This window comes from Somniosus microcephalus, chromosome 16 (genome assembly GCF_052327205.1).
Source record: "Somniosus microcephalus isolate GS21.2 chromosome 16, FLI_Smic_1.0, whole genome shotgun sequence".
Lineage (NCBI taxonomy): Eukaryota > Metazoa > Chordata > Chondrichthyes > Squaliformes > Somniosidae > Somniosus > Somniosus microcephalus.
In genome coordinates this window covers 39,144,684-39,165,691 of record NC_141002.1, presented here as the reverse complement: position 1 = coordinate 39,165,691, position 21,008 = coordinate 39,144,684, and the positions used below count along the sequence as shown (strand labels likewise).

Genomic DNA, 21,008 nt, shown 5'->3' with positions numbered 1-21,008 from the left:
GGATTGTAATAGATTTGGATGTATTACTTTGTAAAGTAGCAGCTTGAGGAAAAGAGAGTTTATTTTCAAATCCAAACAGCAGATGAAATTGTAGCTTGATGAAAATGTACATCAGGTTATGATACAAAGGCAGGCCGGGGATGGCGCTGTGTGTGATAATACAGAAATGAGGTAGGACACACACGCATGAGTGTGGAATAAGGGTATTTGCAGACAAGGAGTAATGCAGACTTGTATGACGTACACAGGGGACTTGTAAGAAATTGCTGTTTCCAGTTTAATTAACCAGCTACAGGCAAGGATACAAAAGCACACCCTCTTCATCGTTTTTATGTTGGATTGACACCAAATCCTAGGCCGAAAGAGCTGGAAAAATGCTGTGTTTATACAAGATGAATCCTGACCTATTTCAATTCTGGCGACAAAAATGGTATTTTAGAACTTTAAATGTGAAAAGCTTGCATCTTACCTAGAACATTTGATTAAGTTCAACTCAGAAGTAAATTTGTGATTAAGTGGGAACTGGGGAATAGGAATAAGGCTGTCGGGGGGAAGAAAAAAGTGATTGAGTCTGTCGACACAGCTAAATGAAATCAAAGTCCGCCATTTGTTGGAGAAAGACACAGGTAGAGACAAGTGAGAAAGTGAGGCAGGTTGAAAAGGAGAGAGATAAATAGAGATAGGGAATGAGACAAACTTCCAAATAGAAGGACATAGGAATAACAGAGACACAAAAGCTCCGATTTTAACAGAGTGGGAATCAGGTGGGTGGGGGCCAAGATGGGCGCCATGAGGCCCATGAGCCTTTAACTCCTGGACATCATCTGCATGCTCCCAGTCAGATGGCTGCACAAAACCAATGGGAAGAGGATTTCCGACAACATAGCATGGCACATGTTGGTTAATGAATGTGTTACAAGAACTGTGTTGCTGATACATTAAGTATGGAATCATAGAGCACAGAAGATGACCAATCCATTTAGTCCCACTCCCCTGCTCTATTTCCATAGCCCTGCAATTTTTTCCTTTGCAAGTATATATCCAATTTCCTTTTGAAAGTTACTATTGAATCTACTTCTACCACCCTTTCAATCAGTGCATTCCAGATCATAACTCGCTGCGTAAAAGAATTTCTTCTCATCTTCCCTCTGGTTCTTTTGCCAATTATTTTAAATCTGTGTCCACTAGTTACCGACCCACCTGCCAAAGGAAACAGTTTCTTCTTATTCACTCTACTTGTTCCTATTATGTTTTCCTGACATACAGCAAGTTGCAGTGTGTGAAGATGCAGTGTCTACCACTTCGCAGCACACAGCAGCATTCACCTGTAGTAACAGCCCAGGAATGACTGCTCTGGAGTATTCAGAGTTAGAGATACAGTGAGACTCAGAGCTAGAGATACAGTGAGACTCAGAGCAGGAAGCAGCTGAAATGCACAGGAATGAGGAGGAGCGAGTGCCGGTTCCAGCAGAGAAACAGGAAGGAGTTGGCTGGCGGCCCAGTTCAAAGCCACCCTCGCTATCAAATTCCAAAACTGGTGCCATCCAGGACCTGCATAAAAATGAATGCTGCTGTCTGCGCATTGCCAATTTACTGAGTTCTTTGAAACTGTGTGAAGCACCCTTCAAGGTCATGATGGCTGGTATGGAGGCCCCAGTATCCATGCGTCAGTTCTGTCAGGGTTCATCATGATGGGGAATCACCCAACAGTATCCTGGCATGAGGTTGAATTACCTCATTGTAGCTTTGAAGTCTGCTCTCATACAGGTCTTAGGAAGTGCTGAGGGAATGACCAGCAGCAGAGGTATGACAAAAGTAGGCAGAGGTGGGAGCTGTATCACAGGTTAAATCTACACCCATGCCACCCAGTAGCCCCACATAAATAGCAAAAATGGACAGGCACAGGCAGCAACCACAATAGCAGCCATAGCACCAGCAGTTGCAGGGCCACATTATGACCCAGCAGAAAGAGGTAGAGTGCCATCCCAAGAATCACTCAGGGACACCAGCAGCCAGTTACCTTCATTTCCTTTTCCCACAAAGGAAATGATCGAGCACTAGATACAGTAAGATACAGTCTCCATGCACAGTCACAAATAGAAGCAGCAGGGTAAGATACACAGACTGCACACCAAACACTACAGCAGTAATAAGTCTTTCGAACTGGATTTCTGCAGAGTTCATTTGTACTCAGTAACATTCCTGTAACAGGAGGAATGGATGCGCATATATGGTGGGCGAGATGAAGTACGGGGCCATAATGTCATTTGGGTTTGGTGCATCTGTTCATTGGGAATGTGATACAGGAATGCTTGTGCTGGGGGGGGGGGGGGGGGGGATTTTGCAGGTTAAGTGGAATGATTCTCTGGTAATTGTTGTTGGATTTGTTTTCCTTGCTGCAGCTGGCAACTCCTCAGCCTCAGGCTGATTGTCTCGGTCTTCTTTTGGTCCTCCCTAACTCTCCTATTGCATCTGCTACATGGAGACTTCTGTCCCGATAGCATAATTGTGCAGCATACAGCACACTATTATCATTTTGGGGACCTTTTCAAGTTGAACAGTAGAACATCTGCAGATAGTGGGATTTATTTGCTTTATTTGAATCTTGTAGAGGCGTGTGCCTCGTTATATTTTCTTTCTGCTGAATCAGTGGTGTCATGAGCCATGGCTCATAGAAGATAGGAGCAGGAGTAGGCCATTCGGCCCCTTGAGCCTGTTCCGCCATTTAATGAGATCATGGCTGATCATCCAAATTCAGTACCCTGTCCCTACTTTCTCCCCATATCCCTTGATCCCTTTAGCCTGAAGAAATATATCTAACTCCTTCTTGACTATATTTAATGAATTGGCCTCAACTGCCTTGTGTGGTAGAGAATTCCACAGGTTCACCACTCTCTGGGTGAAGCGTGTATTGCTAGTCATTCAGGATCCATCCATCTAGGGCAGAAATACCATTAAACAGCAATGGAATTGTAGACTGATTCATAGAATCAATGCATTGTGGCAGCTTCTAGGGTACCTGGCATCCAGCTGCATGATGTAGTTCTGATGGGCACAACCAACCTGCAGGTTAATGGAATAGAACCACTTCTTAATCATAAATGCCATTGGTGAAAAGAGCCTGTATGGCCAGATGGATTCCATCGACGAGGCCCTGCACTCTGGGGAGCCCGGCCACAGTGAAGATCCCTTCCTTTCTGCTGGTCATTGTCCTTTTGAAAAGTGGAAATGTCTTGTACCCTGTGAAGAATGCATCATTGACCTGATGTATGCCAACCGGCTGATTTGACAGATGTCACCTGAAGCTGACTGAAAGCAGCCAGTTGCAGAGAGGTTCAAGGGAGTTGTGTGTTTTACTGCCACAGACAGAGCTATTGTACACAAGGTTTGGAGGTCTGATGGCAGGATTCGGCACAATGCTGAGACTGCCTCCCTGGTGAAGCATAAGTAGCAAAGACTGAGCTTCTTAGACTTGCCCAGGAAATGTGCTGTTGTCTATACATCCACCTTCCTTGGGTAGGAGTACATATGCTAAGCCCTCCTTCGATGCAGGCACACCCACTTCTGCTCATGCCTGTAGAACTCCTCTTCATTCTCTAGTTCCATGAGGAATTCCCAAAGGAATGCCCCATCCAATGTAGCAGGAATTGTTTCCATTCACAGGGCAACACCCATGAATAGTAGGTGGTGACAAGAAAAGAGGAATTCAGCACATTTCTATAGGGTTACAATGTTGAAAACAGTGAAATAAGAATTAGAGTAATTTACAAACAGCTTTGAACCATTACTGGGTCACTGTAAAACTAAAACTAAATACATATATATGAATGCAGAATGGAGTATACTAATATAGGAAATATTCAAATGATAAGGTAATACCTTTTCCATGGGATTTTGTGTCATAATATAAGACAGTGCTTGTATTGTACAGAATCAGGATAAAGTGGTGCAAAATAGGCAGTTGATCCTCTCTTGCCCAGGTGGTCGGACTGCATTGTACAATATTCTTGAATCTATGAGACAGGTTTATTAGCATCATATACAGTCTGGTGACATTTTCAGATGTCCAGGTTGGAATAAGAAAAGGAAATATAAGACTACAAACTGCAGATGACTTGGTGAAGACACACTTCAGAGGACGAGCCACTGTCTCTACTACAAAGTTACCGATCTGTAACTGAGGTATAGGAGAACTTCAGGTAATCGGTTATCTGATTGAAGAGGCAATGTTCTGATTTTTTAATTTACAAAGCTAATATTAATAGTTCTAAGCTGTGACTGAATTATAGAAATTAGATCCTATTGTATTATGTTAACTTGACTACAATTAAAGTTGTGCCACCACAATCTTTTTACTATTATGCTTATGATGGGTATGTTAAAAATTGTATTCTCCTAACATGTGGAGATGTGGCTAAATCTCTTAAATGAACCATTTTATGTAGACCTAGCTATGAGTGCCAGTTAAATCTCACTATATGACTATAAACATAAATCTATGCAATTTTTGTAGCACCAGGTTCAAACCCATAATATGCTACACCCTTTGTTTCTGTCTTTATTGTACAATACGTTAATCTATTTTACAATCTTTACACAAAGTTATCTTGAAGTAGTTTTTTTGTTGCAATTCTAGCTTTAAAGATATTTAAGGCAGATCATCACAAAGGTTTCTTACAAGAAATAAAAAATATTTCCTCTTTTTAAGTACTAGCTCATTTGAAAAAAATAACTTCAAATTATAAGTGATTGGGAACTTTGCTTTAAGATCAGATGCATTTTGTGATTGCACAAACTGCTGTACAGGGAGAACAAAGAAATTATGCCCATTTGGAATTACGTTGAAACTTGACCCAAAGTCATTTTACTTACAGTTCTATGAGCAATCAGAGAGAGACAAACCTATCATCCTATTTGTTTGGGCTGGATAGAAGCACGTGGTGTTAAAGAGACGGTGGTAACTTGGGTATATAACTGGCTAAAGGATGGGAGGCAGAGAGTAGTGGTGAATGGGTGTTTTTCTGACTGGAGAGAAGTATGCAGTGGGTTTCCCCAGGGGTTGGTATTAGGACCATTGCCTTTCTTGTTATATATAAATAACCTGGACTTGGGTATAGGGAGTACAATTTTGAAGTTTGTGGATGATACAAAACTTGGTAACATAGTAAAGAGTGGGCAGGATAGTAGCAGACCTCAGGAGGACATACAGATTGGTGAAATGGGCAGGCACATGGCAGATGCAATTTAATGTGGATAAGTGTGAAGTGATGCACTTTGGGAGGAACAACATGGAGAGGCAGTATCATCTAAATGGTACTATTTTGAGCAGGGGGGGGGTGAAAGTGCAGAGGAACCTGGGAGTGCATATTCACAAATCCTTGAAGGTGGCAGGGCAAGTTGATAAGGTAGTTAAGAAAGCGTATGGGATACTTGGCTTGTAAATAGCGGCATTGAATACAAAAATAAGTCATCCTAAACCTTTAGAAATCACTGGTTAGGCCTCAGCTGGCGTATTGTGTACAGTTCTGGGTACCACATTTTAGGAAGGAGGTCAAGGCCTTGGAGAGGGTATAGAGGAGGTTTACCTGGATGATGGACTTCAGTTATGTGGAGAAATTGGAGAAGCTGGGATTGTTCTCCTTAGAGCAGAGAAAGTTAAGGGGTGACCTAATAGAGTTATTTGAAATTATGAGGAGTTTTGATAGAGCAAGTAGGGAGAAACAGTTTCCTCTGACAAGTGGGTCAGTAGCCAGAGGTCATAGATTTAAAATAATTGGCAAAAGAACTAGAGGGGAAAGGCGGAGAAATTATTTCACACAGAGGGTTCTGATGATCTGGAATGCACTACCTGAAAGGGTGGTGGAATCAGATTTCATAGGAACATTCAAAAGGCAATTGGACAGATATATGAAGAAAAGTAATTTGCAGGGTGATGGGGAAAAAGCTGGGGTGTTCGACTAAGTTGGACAGCTCTTTCAAAGAACCGGCACAGGCACGACGGGGTGAATGGCCTCCTTCTGTGCTGTAAGATTCTATAATTCTATGGATTTGAAACGAGATGTCAGAGCTAAAAGGACAATACTTTAACCCACTGTGGTCCTGCATTTCAATTCCCTGCAGCTATTTGTTTTAAAGTTCAACCTTTTTAGTGTACTGGAAGATCAAGAAGGTAAGAAAGCATGATTTGCATAGATCTTTTTCAATTTGTTCCTTCAAATAAAAACCAAAAACATCTGAAGTAAAGGGGTTAAAGCATCATGTGAATGCTAATTCATGTTGAGTCAAGGAGTCACCAGCAAATTAATGTAAATGGCAGTGATTTAAGTGACTTATTTGCTTATAATTTATGTCAATACACTATTCTACAATGCAATATTGACAAATTATCAGCTTACATGTGGATGTACAATTGAGTGCAGATCATGGCCAAAGTCTCAAAACTCTCTCAGCTAATTATATTTTCATGTTACACTCATTATTTTAATCAATGCTTTGGTTTGGTTTGGTTTTCAACTATTTTAAGCCTGGAACTCTAATTTTGTGGGTGATTCAGTTATGGAGTCAGCTGACTGCTGTGCTGCCCTCCCACTGACAAGAACACAAGTATGTAATAATCAACAGAAAATGCTGGAAATACTCAGCAGGCCAGGCAATTCCCATGCAAGCGCAGGAGATGCAACACATGCCCTTTTACCTCCTCCCTTCCCACTGTCCAGGGCCCCAAACACCCGTTCCAGGTGAAACAGCGATTTAATTGTACTTCTTGCAATTTAATATACTGTATTCGCTGCTCACGATGCAGTCTCCTCTACATTGGGGAGACCAAACGCAGATTGGGCGATCACTTTGCGGAACACCTCCATTCAGTCCGTAAGAGTGACCCTGAGCTTCCGGTCGCCTGTCACTTTAATTCTCCGCTTCACTCCCACTCTGATCTCTCTGTCCTCGGCCTATTACATTGTTCCAATGAAGCTCAATGTAAGCTCAAGGAACAGCACCTCATCTTTCAATTAGGCACTTTACAGCCTTCCAGACTCAATATCGAGTTCAACAATTTCAGATAATAATCCCTGCCCCCATTTTTCATGCAGTATGACTTTGCCATTCCCATTTGCAACATTTTCACAGTATGTTCTTTCAATTCCTTCCTCCCCTCCTAAACCCCACCCCCCCACCTTTGTCTCTGCACCTGCTTAATATCTGTTACATTTCCAGCTTTTTCCAGTTCTGATGAAGGGTCCCAGACCTGAAACGTTAACTCTATTTCTCTCTCCACAGATGCTGCCTGGCCTGCTGAGTATTTCCAGCATTTTCTGTTGTTATTTCAGATTTCCAGCATCTGCAGTACTTTGCTATTATATGTAAAATCAAGTTTCACCTGACCTTTCAAACACCAATAGTCAGTGAGTGGAAGAACCTGAAGCATGGGCTTATTATTAACGATTTAGTTCATAATTGCATTAACTGAACCTACTGTTTACAAGGTAAATCTTGCAAGCATGACACAAAATCCCTACTGTTTGTACAAACTTACCAGTGATTAGCTGTGCTTATCTGTCTAATAATAAAACAACATCCACACAAATGTGAGTCAAAAAAAGGTTTTTTGGGTAAATCAGGCATAGCAACAGTAAAAACCAACAGAAAGTCTAACTGGCATGCAAGTTATTACATCTCAGGTCTTACGTAACTGTGTAAATTGGACATAATCTTTCCGATACACAGGATCTTGGGTCTCCGTATTTAATAATCAGTGAACACAGTTAAGAAAATTCAAGGTTTATCCTCACTAAATCCCTCTGGAAATGTTTGGCAAATGATGTTAGTAATTAGCAGAAAGTTAACAAACAAACATTGGAGTCTCATGATATATTGTTAGATTTCATTAACGCAGTACACAGAACAACATTTAACATATGGGGTTGAACATCCGCTATTTACATTTGAATTAACAAAAGTGATATACAACAGTTCAAAGGCTCCTTGTTAAATTGCACTGAAGAAACACTGTACTGAAGATGAACGATTTGTTTGCATGGTACATCAGGTGAAGAGTTGGAAGCTGAGATACATGTAGCTGACAGGAACTTTACCTCAGATACTTAGTGGAATATACTCACTATAAAAAAAGAATTACACCCTTCAGATACACTGTAACTGGGAGAGGATTTGATTTATGAAGACTTATCAGTTCATCATAGGCCACTGAGTGCCATCACATGGTCAGTTTCACTTTTTATAAGTAGATTCATTTGTAGCTGTCAGCCAAATATAAATAATATACCTCATCACTGAAAATGAGGAGGAAAACGTTTAAAAAAAAATAAGATGTGAGGATTTTGAAGTGCGAGATTAATTATTGGAACTAGAGTAATATCATTTAACTTCATCTTATTTATGTTAATTTTTTATTCTGAATGGCATTTTTAGCCACCTAGGGCAAAATTTCAGTCAGCTAGGAGCATGCTCTCAGATTAACCGGAATATCATTCATCAACATTTTCATTTCATTTTCAAGTATTATGCATACAAAACCAAGCCAATATACAGGGCTGGCTCAATATTCCCAACTTCCTGTAAGCACAAATACTGGATTGAACAAGCCTGGTTTATAGAGGGAATTAACAGTCTGTAAAATTCTGTTGGATGAAAGATTACCATATGTGAAGGTCAGACAGTGGTGCTTTAAGATACACCATCCAGTAATACTGGGTTAATGGTGACACACAGTGCTTCAGGCAAGTACACCAATATTAATTAAGGGTCAGCATTAGCAGAAATGCAGCACTACCCACAAAATAATACATTCAGTTCACACCCAGGTTTAAAAAATAAATTTTAGACTGTGCAGTGGTTCTGGTCTGAACAAGTTCAAACCAGACAGTAGCACATAAATTAATGAAAAGATATCATTGGTAAATAGTTACCTGTGAAAGACATCAGACTGTAAACTTGCTAGCTATATAAAACTTAACTCCAATACTAGGATGGACTAATTATATTTACTCTTCAGTCAACAACATATCGTGCCAGATTTTGCTGGAGCGGGGCATTTAGAAGCGGGCCCATGAGTTACACTTACAATTGCACATTTAGGTTTAAAAAATTTTGCCTACAAAGTTGGGATTAAATGTCAATATCCAAAAGCTGCTGTCCAAGTTGCGCCACTCCACCATTAGCTTTGCGAAAACGGCATTTTGCTGTCTGCCTCACCATTGACATACATTGAATGGCCTGAAGCTGCTGTATTTACATGGTAGATACAAACTAAACCTGCGGCGGATATTTAGGGACAAAGATGTGCAGGTTAGGTTGATTGGCTATGATAAAAATTGACCCTTAGTGTTAGGGGGATTAAATACGTGGGGTTACGGGGATAGGGTGGGATATGTGTTGGGGTAGGGGTTACGGGGATCAGGTGGGATATGTGTCGGTGCAGGCTCGATGGGCCGAAATGGCCTCTATCCGCACTGTGGGGTTTCTGTGATTCTGTGAAATGTAAGTACCCTTTTAACAACGTGATAAGTGTTAATGACTGCCAATCAACCTCTCTGGCACTGAAAATTAATTATAAGTGTGGAGTTTCATTCCTTCAGGTTGTGAATTGCTTTAGGAGATTTTAAATATGTTGGGCCAGAAATTCCGTTCGCAGGCCTCCCGCGGGCGGAGGGCTGCGATCTGGAAAAATCTGCGCCAAGACCGGAGGGCTCCCGGGAGGCCCAGAGTTCCGTTCCTGGGCCTCTCCAAACTGCTGATGCACAGGGCCCACGTATCCCAGAGGCGTAGGTAGTTCGCAGCGTCCCTGGGATCACGTGGGCCATGGACCTGTCAAATATATGAATGTAGATCACCCCCAAAACATAGTAAAACTTTAAATACATTTTTTTTTTAAATCACATTTTTAAAATTACTTGAAATTACATAAATTAACTATTTTAAACAAAAATTTAAATTTTTGAAAAATATAATTAAAGTTTTTAACGGGGCTAAAAATAAACTTACCTTTCTTTAAAGTATTTTTAATGATAAATAAGTGGAAATTTTTAAAAACTTTTTTTCAACTCTTATCCTGGTAAAAGCAGGCGTTGCACCTGCTTTTACCAGACGCAAGAATTGTAAGTGTTTTCTGCGGGCGGAGGGTCTCCACAGAGGCCCTGCTCCAGGGAAGCCGGAGGATCTGTCGAGAGCTTTCCTTACAGATCGGAAATGCCGGTTTCCAGCGCATGCGCAGTACATGCCTGAAACCGGCATTTCCGATGTCCCTACGGGTGAGTACAGAGCGTGTACACACCTGTAGAGATCGGAATTTCTGCCCCACAGTACTAAATTTAAAAAAAATTGTTTTTCTTAATTCTCCTGTCTCTTTTCTCTCTCTCTCTTAATCCAACCTTTCTGTACCTCATTTGACATTGAATTCACCCCCTATAAATCACCCTCCTTCTCAGTCCTTCCGCTGCTTATTTCTCAATCCTTAAATATCATTGGTTAAAGCGATTCACAGTTGGTTGCCGTGTTCACTCAGGCCCCAGATGTCCTGTTTCCCTCACTGCGCTGTTATCAGCTCGCACTTTCAGCAACTTATTGGGCAAAATTATTTTGAGCTGAAGGGTGCTGACGTTGCTAGATTCTCTGCTACAGCAAAATCTGGCCCATGATGTTAACTGGCTTATATATATGCAGCACATTCTAATAAAACACCAACATTATCTCAGTTGTCACAGGGTTTCAGAGGTGAGCCCTGAAATCTTTTCCAAACTGGATCAATTCAAATCCATTTGGATGCACCCTACTCCCTAACTGGTTTTGGGCTAACAAGCCCGGCACTTAGAATAAAGGGCTCAGGAATCCTATATACGAATTCATGGAATGTATACAAGATAGTTTTCTAGATCAGTATGTTGAGGAACCAACTAGGGAACAGGCTATTTTAGATCTAGTATTGTGCAATGAGAAAGGGTTATTTAATAACCTTGTAGTAAAGGGGCCTTTAGGGAAGAGTGACCATAATATGATAGAATTTTATATTAAGTTCGAAATTGATTTAGTTAAATCTGATATTAGGGTCTTAAATCTAAACAAAGCAAACTACGTAGGTATGAGGGGCAAGTTGGCTAAGGTAGATTGGGAAACTACATTAAAAGGTATAATGGTAGACAAGCAATGGCTAGCTTTTACAGAATTAATACATAATTTATAAAAAAAAATATACACTCCTTTAAGACACAAAAACCCCACAGGAAAGGTGGTCCAACCGTGGCTAACAAGAGAAGTTAAAGATAGTGTTAGATCAAAGGAAGAGGCTTATAATGTTGCCAAAAAGAGCAGTAAGCCTGAGGACTGGGAGGATTTTAGAATTCAGCAAAGGAGGACCAAGAAATTGATAAAGAAAGGGAAAATAGAATATGAGAGTAAACTAGCGAGAGACATAAAAACAGACTGTAAAAGCTTCTATAGGTAAAAAGGAAAAGAATAGCGAAAGTAAATGTGGGTCCCTTACAGGCTGAGACAGGAGAAATTATCATGGGGAATAAGGAAATGAAAGAGAAATTAAACAAATACTTTGTGTCGGTCTTCACTGAAGACGACGCAAAAAACCTCCTGGAAATAGTGGCGAACCAAGGGTCTAGTGAGAATGAGGAACAGAAAGAAATTAGTATTAGTAAAAAAAAGTACTAGAGAAATTAATGGGACTGAAAGCCAATAAATCCCCTGGACCTGATGGCCTGCATCGTAGGGTTTTTAAAGAGGTGCCTATAGAGATAGTGGATGCATTGGTTGTCATCTTCCAAAATTCGCAGATTCTAGAACGGTTGGAAGGTAGCAAACGGGGAACTACAGACCAGTTAGCCTGACATCAGCAGTAGGGAAAATGTTAGAATCTATTATTAAAAGACGTGGTAACAGGGCACTTAGAAAATAATAACAGGACTGGGCAGAGTCGACACGGATTTATGAAAGGGAAATCATGTTTGACAAATCTGTTAAGAGTTTTTTGAGGTTGTAACTAGCAGAATAGATAAGGGGGAACCAGTGGATGTGGTGTTTTTGGATTTTCAGAAGACATTTGATAAGGAGCTACACAAAAGGTTATTAAACAAAATTAGGGCTCATGGGATTGAAGGTAATATATTAGCACAGATTGAGGATTGGTTAACGGACAGAAAACAGAGTAGGAATAAATGGGTCATTTTCGGGTTAGCAGGCTGTAACTAGTGGGGTACCGCAAGGATCAGTGCTTGGGCCTCAGCTATTCACAATCTATATCAAAGATTTAGATGAGGGGACCAAATGTAATATATCCAAGTTTGCTGATGATACAAAGCTAGGTGGGAATGCAAGTTGTGAGGAGGATGCAAAGAGGCTTCAAGGGGATATAGACAGGCTAAGTGAGTGGGCAAGAACATGTCAAATGGAATATAATGTGGAGAAATGTGAAGTTATCCACTTTGGTAGGAAAAATAGAAAAGCAGAGTATTTTTTAAATGGTGCAAGATTGGGAAATATTGGTGTTCAGAGGTACCTGGGTGTCTTTGTAAACGAATCACTGAAAGTTACCATGCAGGTACAGCAAGCAATTAGGAAAGCAAATGGTATATTGGCCTTTATTACAAGAGGATGTGAGTATAGGAATAAAGATGTCTTACTGCAATTATATAGGGTCCTGGTGAGACCACACCTGGTGTATTGTGCACAATTTTGGTCTTCTTACCGAAGGAAGGATATACTTGCCATAGAGAGAGTGCAACGAAGGTTCACCAGACTGGTTCCTGGGATGGGGGCATTGTCCTTTGAGGAGAAATTGAGTAGACTAGGCCTATATTCTCTAGAGTTTACAAGAATGAGAGATGATCTCATTGAAACATACAAAATTCTTACAGGGCTTGACAGGGTAGATGCAGGGAGGATGTTTCCCCTGGCTGGGGAGTCTAGAACCAGGGGTCACAGTCTCAGAATAAGGGGTCGGCCATTTAGGACTGAGATGAGGAGAAATTTCTTCACTCAGAGGGTGGTGAGTCTTTGGAATTCTCTCCCCCAGAGGGCTGTGGAGGCTCAGTCGTTGAGTATATTCAAGACAGAGATCGATAGGTTTTTGGAATTTAAGGGAATCAAGAGATATGGGGATAGTGCAGGAAAGTGGAGATGAGGCAGAAGATCAGCCATGATCTTACTGAATGGTGGAGCAGGCTCGAGGGGCCCAATGACCTACTCCTGCTCCTATTTCTTATATTCTATGTTCTTATGAAAAATGTGGTAGATGTACTATTCAATGTTTTGCTTCGAGGTGTGCCATCTTTAACCAGATTTGACAAGGAAACCTGCTATGTTCACCTGTCTAAAAGTGACCTGCTGGGTTTGCAATGAACAGCAGATGGACTTCAGAACAAGCAAACAAAAACATGGCCAACATCAAACCCACGATCTCCTGGATTGAAAATAATTACAGAACCCATTGGTCTGGTTTGCCTTTAAAAAAAAATGTTTTTGTCAAACTTGCATAGTTGTATAATGTTTTATACATTTACAATAATATGAAGAGTATGTTTGTTGTCTCGTCACATTTTTACAATAGTACGACTATATTTAGATGGCAGGGATGAATGTTCTGACCTGTATTATACAACTACTGATTCTAGGAATTATGTGGCATAAGGTTTGAGAAGATTGTTGTGTTCAGTGGCAGGAGGCTGCCCATCAAAAACCACAGAGGTAAACAATGCACAAAAGAAAAAACAGAAGGAGATGAAAGAAGAAAGTGGGAAATCTTTAAAAAGTGACGGAGCAAATAGAAAAATGCAGGAAAACCAAAAATAAGTGCAAGACCCTGTTGAACAATTTGATTTATTTCAGGAGCACTCCACACAGGGTTGGAGGAGGATGCAGAGATAGGAAGGGGTGAGGCCATAGAGGGATTAGAACAATAGGATGAGAATTTGAAATTCGAGGCGTTGCTGGACTGGGAGCCAATGTAGGTTAGCAAGCACAGGGGTGATGGGTGAACGGGACTCTGTGCGAGTTGGGAAATGGGCAGCAGAGTTTTGGATTAGCTGAAGTTTACAGAAGATGCAAGGTGAGAGGCTGGTCAGGAGAGCACTGGAATCGTCAAAATAAAAACAGAAAATGCTGGAAAACAAACACTCAGGTCAGGCAGCACTGCACTCCTCTGATTTCTATTTAAATGTTGAAGTCATTATTTAGCATTACATTGAAGTGGGGTAAAAATAACAGGAGTGCAGCAAACGCTAGATAGTTTGCACAAGGAGCAGCATTAGGATGAAGTGGGGTTAGAGGCAAGGGGATAATTGGACCAACATGTGCAACTGTAATTTAGCCCCCATTTTAGAACCATACATTCTTTTATTTTTATATATTGCCATTATAAAAAAATTAAATCCTTGGAAAATGTTGACATCAACTGTTCAAAGACACAAGATCAAGGCTGCTGAGCACAAGAAAGATCTCAGGATTATGGTGCATGATTCATTGAAGGCCCATGACCAGTCCCATGTGGCTATTATGAAAGCAAATATATTGCCAGGGCAGCTAAATATAAAACAAGTACCACCATCAATCCTTCGTACAAGGCCTTGATCAGGCCACATTTAGAACACTGTACCCAGTTTTGGTTCCCTCACAGGATGGGGGATATAGAGGACCTGGATAAGGTTCAGAGGAGGCCACTAGATTGATAACTAGTTTAAGGACGCTTAGTTATCAGGACAGGCTTAGCGAACTGGGGCTTTTTACTTCAAGTATATACATCAAGGAGATAGGATTGAGGTCTTTAAAATAATAAAAGGATTACACTCGATCCATGTGGAAAGGCTATTTTGAGCTAGATAGGTTAATGAGGACCAGGAGACATAAGCTTAAGTTGCAAAAGCACAGAACTAGGTTAGACATTAAAAGGTAGTTCTTTTTGCAGAGTTAACCTCTGGAATAAGTTGCTGGCACATGCGGTGAGTGCGGATTAACTGCAAGCATTCAAAGGAGAGCTGGATGAAATCCTGCAGCTAGCAACTATTTCAACACATAGAAGGCAGGTTTGTATCACCAGTCACTGTGGTCTCCTGGAGCTTGCTTGATCGCCTTTAGGGCTGAGAGAGTAATTTCCCAGAATTTCTTCCTGAGTTTGTGAAGGGGAAAAGAGAAGTTTCTTGTGAATAACTGTATGGAAGAAGGCAGCCCAGGACTTAAACCATCAGATCACCAGACTGTTAACTAAGAGAAGCAAGTTTAACAAACTTGTTTTGGTTGATGCACAGACAAGGGGTAATATTGTTGGTCTCAACTAGGTTACTTGAGAATGGAGAGAAACCAAGGGGACTATGGCATGGGGAGGGTCATGGAGTACTTCCACACCCTACTTGTGTGCAGTTATGCTGGCTCAACCTGGAGAGATGTTTATAAGTTGGATTGTTTTGCACTCATGATGATGGATGAGTGTGGCTGCACAGAGCAGGAGAGGGAATTCCAAAATATTTAAACTAAAAACTTATATTATGGCTTTGCTTCACTGCATAAATAGTTAATTTATTTGATTCTCATTGAGTCATAAAGCAATATTGGAGTAACTGAGCTGTGTAATTTCAATAATGAATAGCTGAAACATGCCTGGTAAAAGTGCTTATTTTATACCCTTGTATAGTGCATTCAGCACTATTTTGTATCTCTAAAATTCTGATGTATGAATTGCACCAACTGGTGAAAGACGGTTCCCCGCCCTCAAGATCTGGGCAGAAAACAGGAATTCATTCCTTCAAACAATCAAAAATAAAGGAATTAAACTGACTCTTGTGCTTTGAGAGTTTCAAATCTATTTTTATCCACTAATTAGATTTTATTTGATGATTCCATTAAAATGCAACTGAAACAAACTGCGGGTAAGCAACTTACTAGAAAATAAACCACCTTCTGACCGCACAGCTGTAGAAGCCAGATTTTGGTCCAGCCCGGAATGAGAGGATGAAGCATGTGTTTTCCTGCTTGCCTAATAGGCTTCTTTAATTTGTGCAATATACTGTTAAGTCTATCGTTATACTTTGATTGAGAAGCTCTATTCTTGCTTTGTTTTTTTTTCTGCAAGTGCACCCCAAACACCCAATACATGCACCCCATATTATTCCCAGTGTTAGCATTACCCAGGAATTGCCCATGTTGAAACAATATGCACCCATCCAACTCTTTTAAAACAATATTTACCTTAAATGGTTTAGCCTTAGAGATAATGGGGTAGATCTTGACCTTGTGTGATAGTGTAAAATGGGTGATAGCGAATTGGCAGTCCCGTTTTACATCTCTCCGGATTTTTATTTCCATTGATTTCAATACAGGTAAAAATGGGGAGTGATGTAAACGGGGCTGTCGATTCGCTATCACCCATTTTACACAAGGTCAAGTTCGAGCCCAATGAGTGGAATTTCTGAGGCACAACACCAGCGTGACCTTGCATGCAGTGGGCAACATCGGAAAATCATGGGTGCTTTGCCTTCGATCTTCCAACCGCTGGAATTAATGAGCAGATAATCGTGGGCACTGTATCTATGATTTTCTAATAAGCTACCTGTTGTGTGAGAAGTCCCACCAGTGGTGTAGGGCTTCAGATAGCTCCGCCCAGTGACTACATCTGTAAGCTCACATTCCCTGACATCTGCCTGATAAATACATTTTCCTACAATGGAGCCATGGTTCATTAGGTATTGTTCAGAAGGTACAGCTAGAAGAGAATTTCTATTGCAATGTAACATGTCGTGTCTTCACACAGATTGGGTATTTGTTCGACCTCCCCCTCGTGCACACACACAAACACACAGACAAAGACAAAAGAAACCACATCCAGTAATTAGTTAACAGAAGCCAGTTTAAATTTGCTATACCTGGCCTCACTAAAATGTCATATGAAAAGATATAATATAGAAATATCATAAAATGACACAAGATAGATCACCTGTCTATCACAGCATGTCATGTGTTTACAAATTAACAAAAAGCTAGCCAAGCATTTCTTTTGACAAAGCTAGGAGTCTTTTAATAAATATTTTGTCTGAATTAAATATTGTGTACTAAAATCATTAATAAGGATTAATAATTATTTCTATAAAATAGAAAAAAATGAAACCCTCCCCATTTAAATCCATTTTGTTTGTGAGGTATTAAAATGGAAGGTTGACAGCTGTAAGTTTGAAACAACCCGTTTATTTCAAACGAGTGTAGATTCCAGTTTGTTAATCTTGACATTATTGCGCTACACATTAAGGAACTGGAATCCACAATCGTGAAAAGGGCAATGCTGCATGGGAAATCTCTCGAAAGGCAATTTACCAGATTGGTAAAATCAGGAAGATTCAATGATGTCATCACAACACTGACTGCAGCTGTGGCTTATTTTTAAAGCATGGCTTTAAAAAATAAAAATCCACTTCTCAAAAGTTGGTCCCCTAGCAGATAGTGTTGTGTCTGCCGGACTGTGAGCTCTTCTTGGTAACCAGATTGGCAGTGTTGGAGCGGAGTTTTTGGAGCAGGCCATTCCTGGTTCTTCCAGGCACTCAAAACAATCCCAAAAACCCTGCAGTGAGGTAATATGGCCATTAAACATTCTATATTTCTCACCTGTGATCTTTTGCGTCCGGAAGAAAACAAAGCAAATGGCACTAAAACAGTCTTATAAATTCTTTAAGACATTTTGTAAAAGATTTAAACTAAAATATCGTTTGAATGAGAACTTAATCCCTGACCAGTTAGGAAATGAGGTTTAAGTGATGTAACAAGGCCTGGAATGACAGGTGTTGTTTTCATTCATCATTTGGGATTCAATTAAAACATAATTTCAGGTGCCCTCTAGTGGCTAAACTTTATTAGTAATCTTAAAGGGACATTTGGGGAAGATTCCTTCTGGTTGCTCTGTGTTACAACATTGCAAACACAGCAGAAATATTTTTTGTGCTCACTGGTTTTAGCAAAGCTATAAATGATTTCTTTTAGAAGAAGTTTAGACTGTCACTAGAAATAGAAGAAACCTTCCAGCTGTGTTTGCAATGTCGCCAACACAGCCAAAGGAGATCGCCCCCCGGTAACGTCATGCCTTTTATCCATGCATATTACACAATAATGATGTAAATTGTATCAAAACAGATAATGGAAGTTTCCACCAAGGCTCTGTTGGCGAATGCACTGTCCAATGTGGGATTAGCATAAACTGGCCTCAGCATCCATGGGCTAGGGAGTGGGAGAGATAAAAGTCAGCCACGATTCCCAGCTCCTACACACTATCCAGTGGCCTCTATTAGTATATGTGGAGATTGGCTCACAAAGTCAAATCTCCTATTATTAACACTTATATGTGAAGAATAGCCACTTGGACTAGATACTATAGGGCAGACAGTGATCACTGTACTGTACCCCCAGTAAGAAGTAGCACCTTCAGGAGAATAAACTGTGGAAGGCAATGCAGGGCTTTCAATGCTTAGCTGTGAGCTTCCTGTCTGTCTATACGACACTGTCACTTCTATAATCTATTCTACGTACGTTGCTCTCTGTATAATATATAAGGCATGCACTTTTCACCAAAAATCTGTTAAAAACACAACTTTGTTGTACTACACTACCTGCATTGTAATGGTATTACTCCTCAGTTAAGCAATCGACTGTTATACTTGTATTCCTAACATCCTTTCTACATATCACTCTCACTTTCCTGATGCTAACAGCAGAGTTATAGCATCAAAAAGAACCGATTCCAAATACAAAAGTACTTAAAAATGTACCTGTGCAGCACACAAAGAATATATTACACAAAATCAAAGGTACCGAGTACTGTGTTATGGGCTGCAGTTCCTTCTCTAGCTTACAAGACATCCATAAACCACTGGGGTTTCACGGATAGTTTTTGCCATTGTCTGAACTCCCCAGTGGAATTATCACATTGCATCTCAGCCTCTGACTATTCCTTCTAAATCATTCTTTAGGGCTTAAAGACACCTGAAAGACTTTGTTAATACTTAAGATTGTATTCTTCAAACCAGAGTATGGTTGTCCTCCAGGCACTGTCACTCAGCCTGTTGGTCACATCTGAGAGTACATTTTATCTGTTCAGAGTGGGAAATATCAAATGTTATCTTAACCAGGACTACTTGTTCACCAGTCGCAGCTCATCATTCACAACAGCCACAGAGAAAACTGCAGCCCAGGCTATGGTTCTCTCCCAGCTGAATTTGGATAATTCACTGACAATAGATCCTTCAAAGAGGTAATTGAGTTGTAGGGGTGGACAGAAGGCAATAGTACAGCTCAAAATAAGTGGTATTTTGCTTCAGAGATGTTGACTTATTCCCCCTCCCCTTTGCATTTGTTACCCACTTCCTCATGCATCTTCTATAAACAGGAAGAGTACCAGAATCTGGGCCTTGTCAATCTCTGCGGGCCGCTGCCTGACCACTATCAGAAAATATGCTGTGCATGTGAGGGCAAAGCTCTTCCTTTGGATGGAATTAGTTTCAAAGAGTTAGGGTCTCCGACAGAGGAGTACAGCACTCTACATTGGTTACAGTGTTCACCTAGAAACTGTACAGGCAATTGGAGTTACGCAAATCTGACAGGTCACTCCCCGTCACCTGTCCCACTAAAAAATGTACTAATGTAAAATAAAGGCATAAATTTCAGCTGTGACCAAATTAAAAATAGGGGGCAATTATTCCCCCTTAAAGGGGCATGACACAGCAGATTTCCTTTTTGTTGTAGGTGATTGAATGCTCTTTTGCACTGGCTTACTGTCCTATCAGTGTTACTGCATGGTCCCATCCTATAAGCACCACTGTTGACCGCCTGACCCTTGTTTATTGCTCTGAGCCTTGACTAAGCAGAGTCAGAATGTCTATGGCAGCTGGGAAAGGCATGCTGCCTGCCGCCGCTTCCACACTTACTTTAGGACTGCCAACTTTGCTTTTCCCCAGCTTGCTTCTGTTGCGCCGAGACTGCTCGTGATCGAACTCCAGGTCCTCGAGCCGCTGCGTAAGGGCCAGCTTCTGCTGAATTGCCATACGCAGCAGGGAGTTCAGCGTCTTCTTCTCATCCTCGGCCGCTGCCAGCTGCCGCTGCATGTCGTCCAGTTGTGTCACGTATTCATCACACCTAAGGAAAGAGTTTTGAGGATAGCAGGGAGTCAGGCACTGGCACTTTGAAGCTATTTGTCAATCTTTTATTTTTTCCCCAGTTAACTACCCCAATCTGATTTCATGTTAACCAATCCCTTTAACACATTCCCACTTCCCTTCACTGATGTCAGTAGGATTAGTCCTGTTTTCACACCTTCGGCATCCTGTTTGCTCCCCCCCTGCAACTGGTATTTAAAAAAACATGGAAGGTACCTGGGACATGTCTCCCGTTAAGTCTTTACCAGTCATAGTTCTTACCCATCTGATACAAAACAGAGCGCCTCCTGCTCCTTTAAAGGGGCGTGAAAAAGTGTTAGGGAAACATTTATTGTTTGCGGTGAAATTTTTGCTATGATGATGTCATGCATAAGTGACGCCGTAATGCATTTTAATGAGATTTAGGTCATTGCATCATGCGTCTGTAAACAAATGAAAGAAAAGCTTTGGCAGAGACTTTTTCCATGAAGAAAGTGCCCCTTTGTATTGCCATTTCTGAAAAATAATATTGTGATTGCTGCTCCCGTTATTTTAAATGGTCTTCCCTCCTGTCCTGAAGGTGCTAACTAATGCTGAGGTGGAGTATTTCAGGTGTTCAACCTTCCAGCACCACGTCATTCTTTGTTTGCAAGTCCAGACAATGAGTGTTGGCAGCATATTCTACCGTGGGGGTCATTACTGTCAAGCCCAATCATGTTCTCCCAAGGTTCACATACATACATCCTTTCCAGCAGAGTTTACTGGATAGTGATCAGGAGTGGGAACCTTGGCTGATTTTTTCCCCTCTTTAACCAGGTGCACTGAAGCCAATTGCAGTGCCCCTGCTCGAGATGAACTGACTCATCACAGGCCAAGATCAAACTT

At 40.9% G+C, this 21,008-nt stretch overlaps 1 protein-coding gene across 2 annotated transcripts in view; it reads right to left on the bottom strand.

Moving 5' to 3' along the window:
• LOC147106084 (protein bicaudal D homolog 1-like) overlaps positions 1-21,008 on the bottom strand; it is a 356,969-nt gene that overhangs the window by 8,381 nt on the left and 327,580 nt on the right. The window contains exon 8 of one of the 2 annotated variants that reach the window (XM_086008841.1): positions 19,917-20,124. In XM_086008841.1, coding sequence (XP_085864967.1) covers positions 19,917-20,124 — 208 coding nt within the window. Of the gene's footprint in view, positions 1-16,345; positions 20,125-21,008 lie in introns of those variants that run through there. The other variant, XM_086008842.1, reaches the window with a different exon arrangement.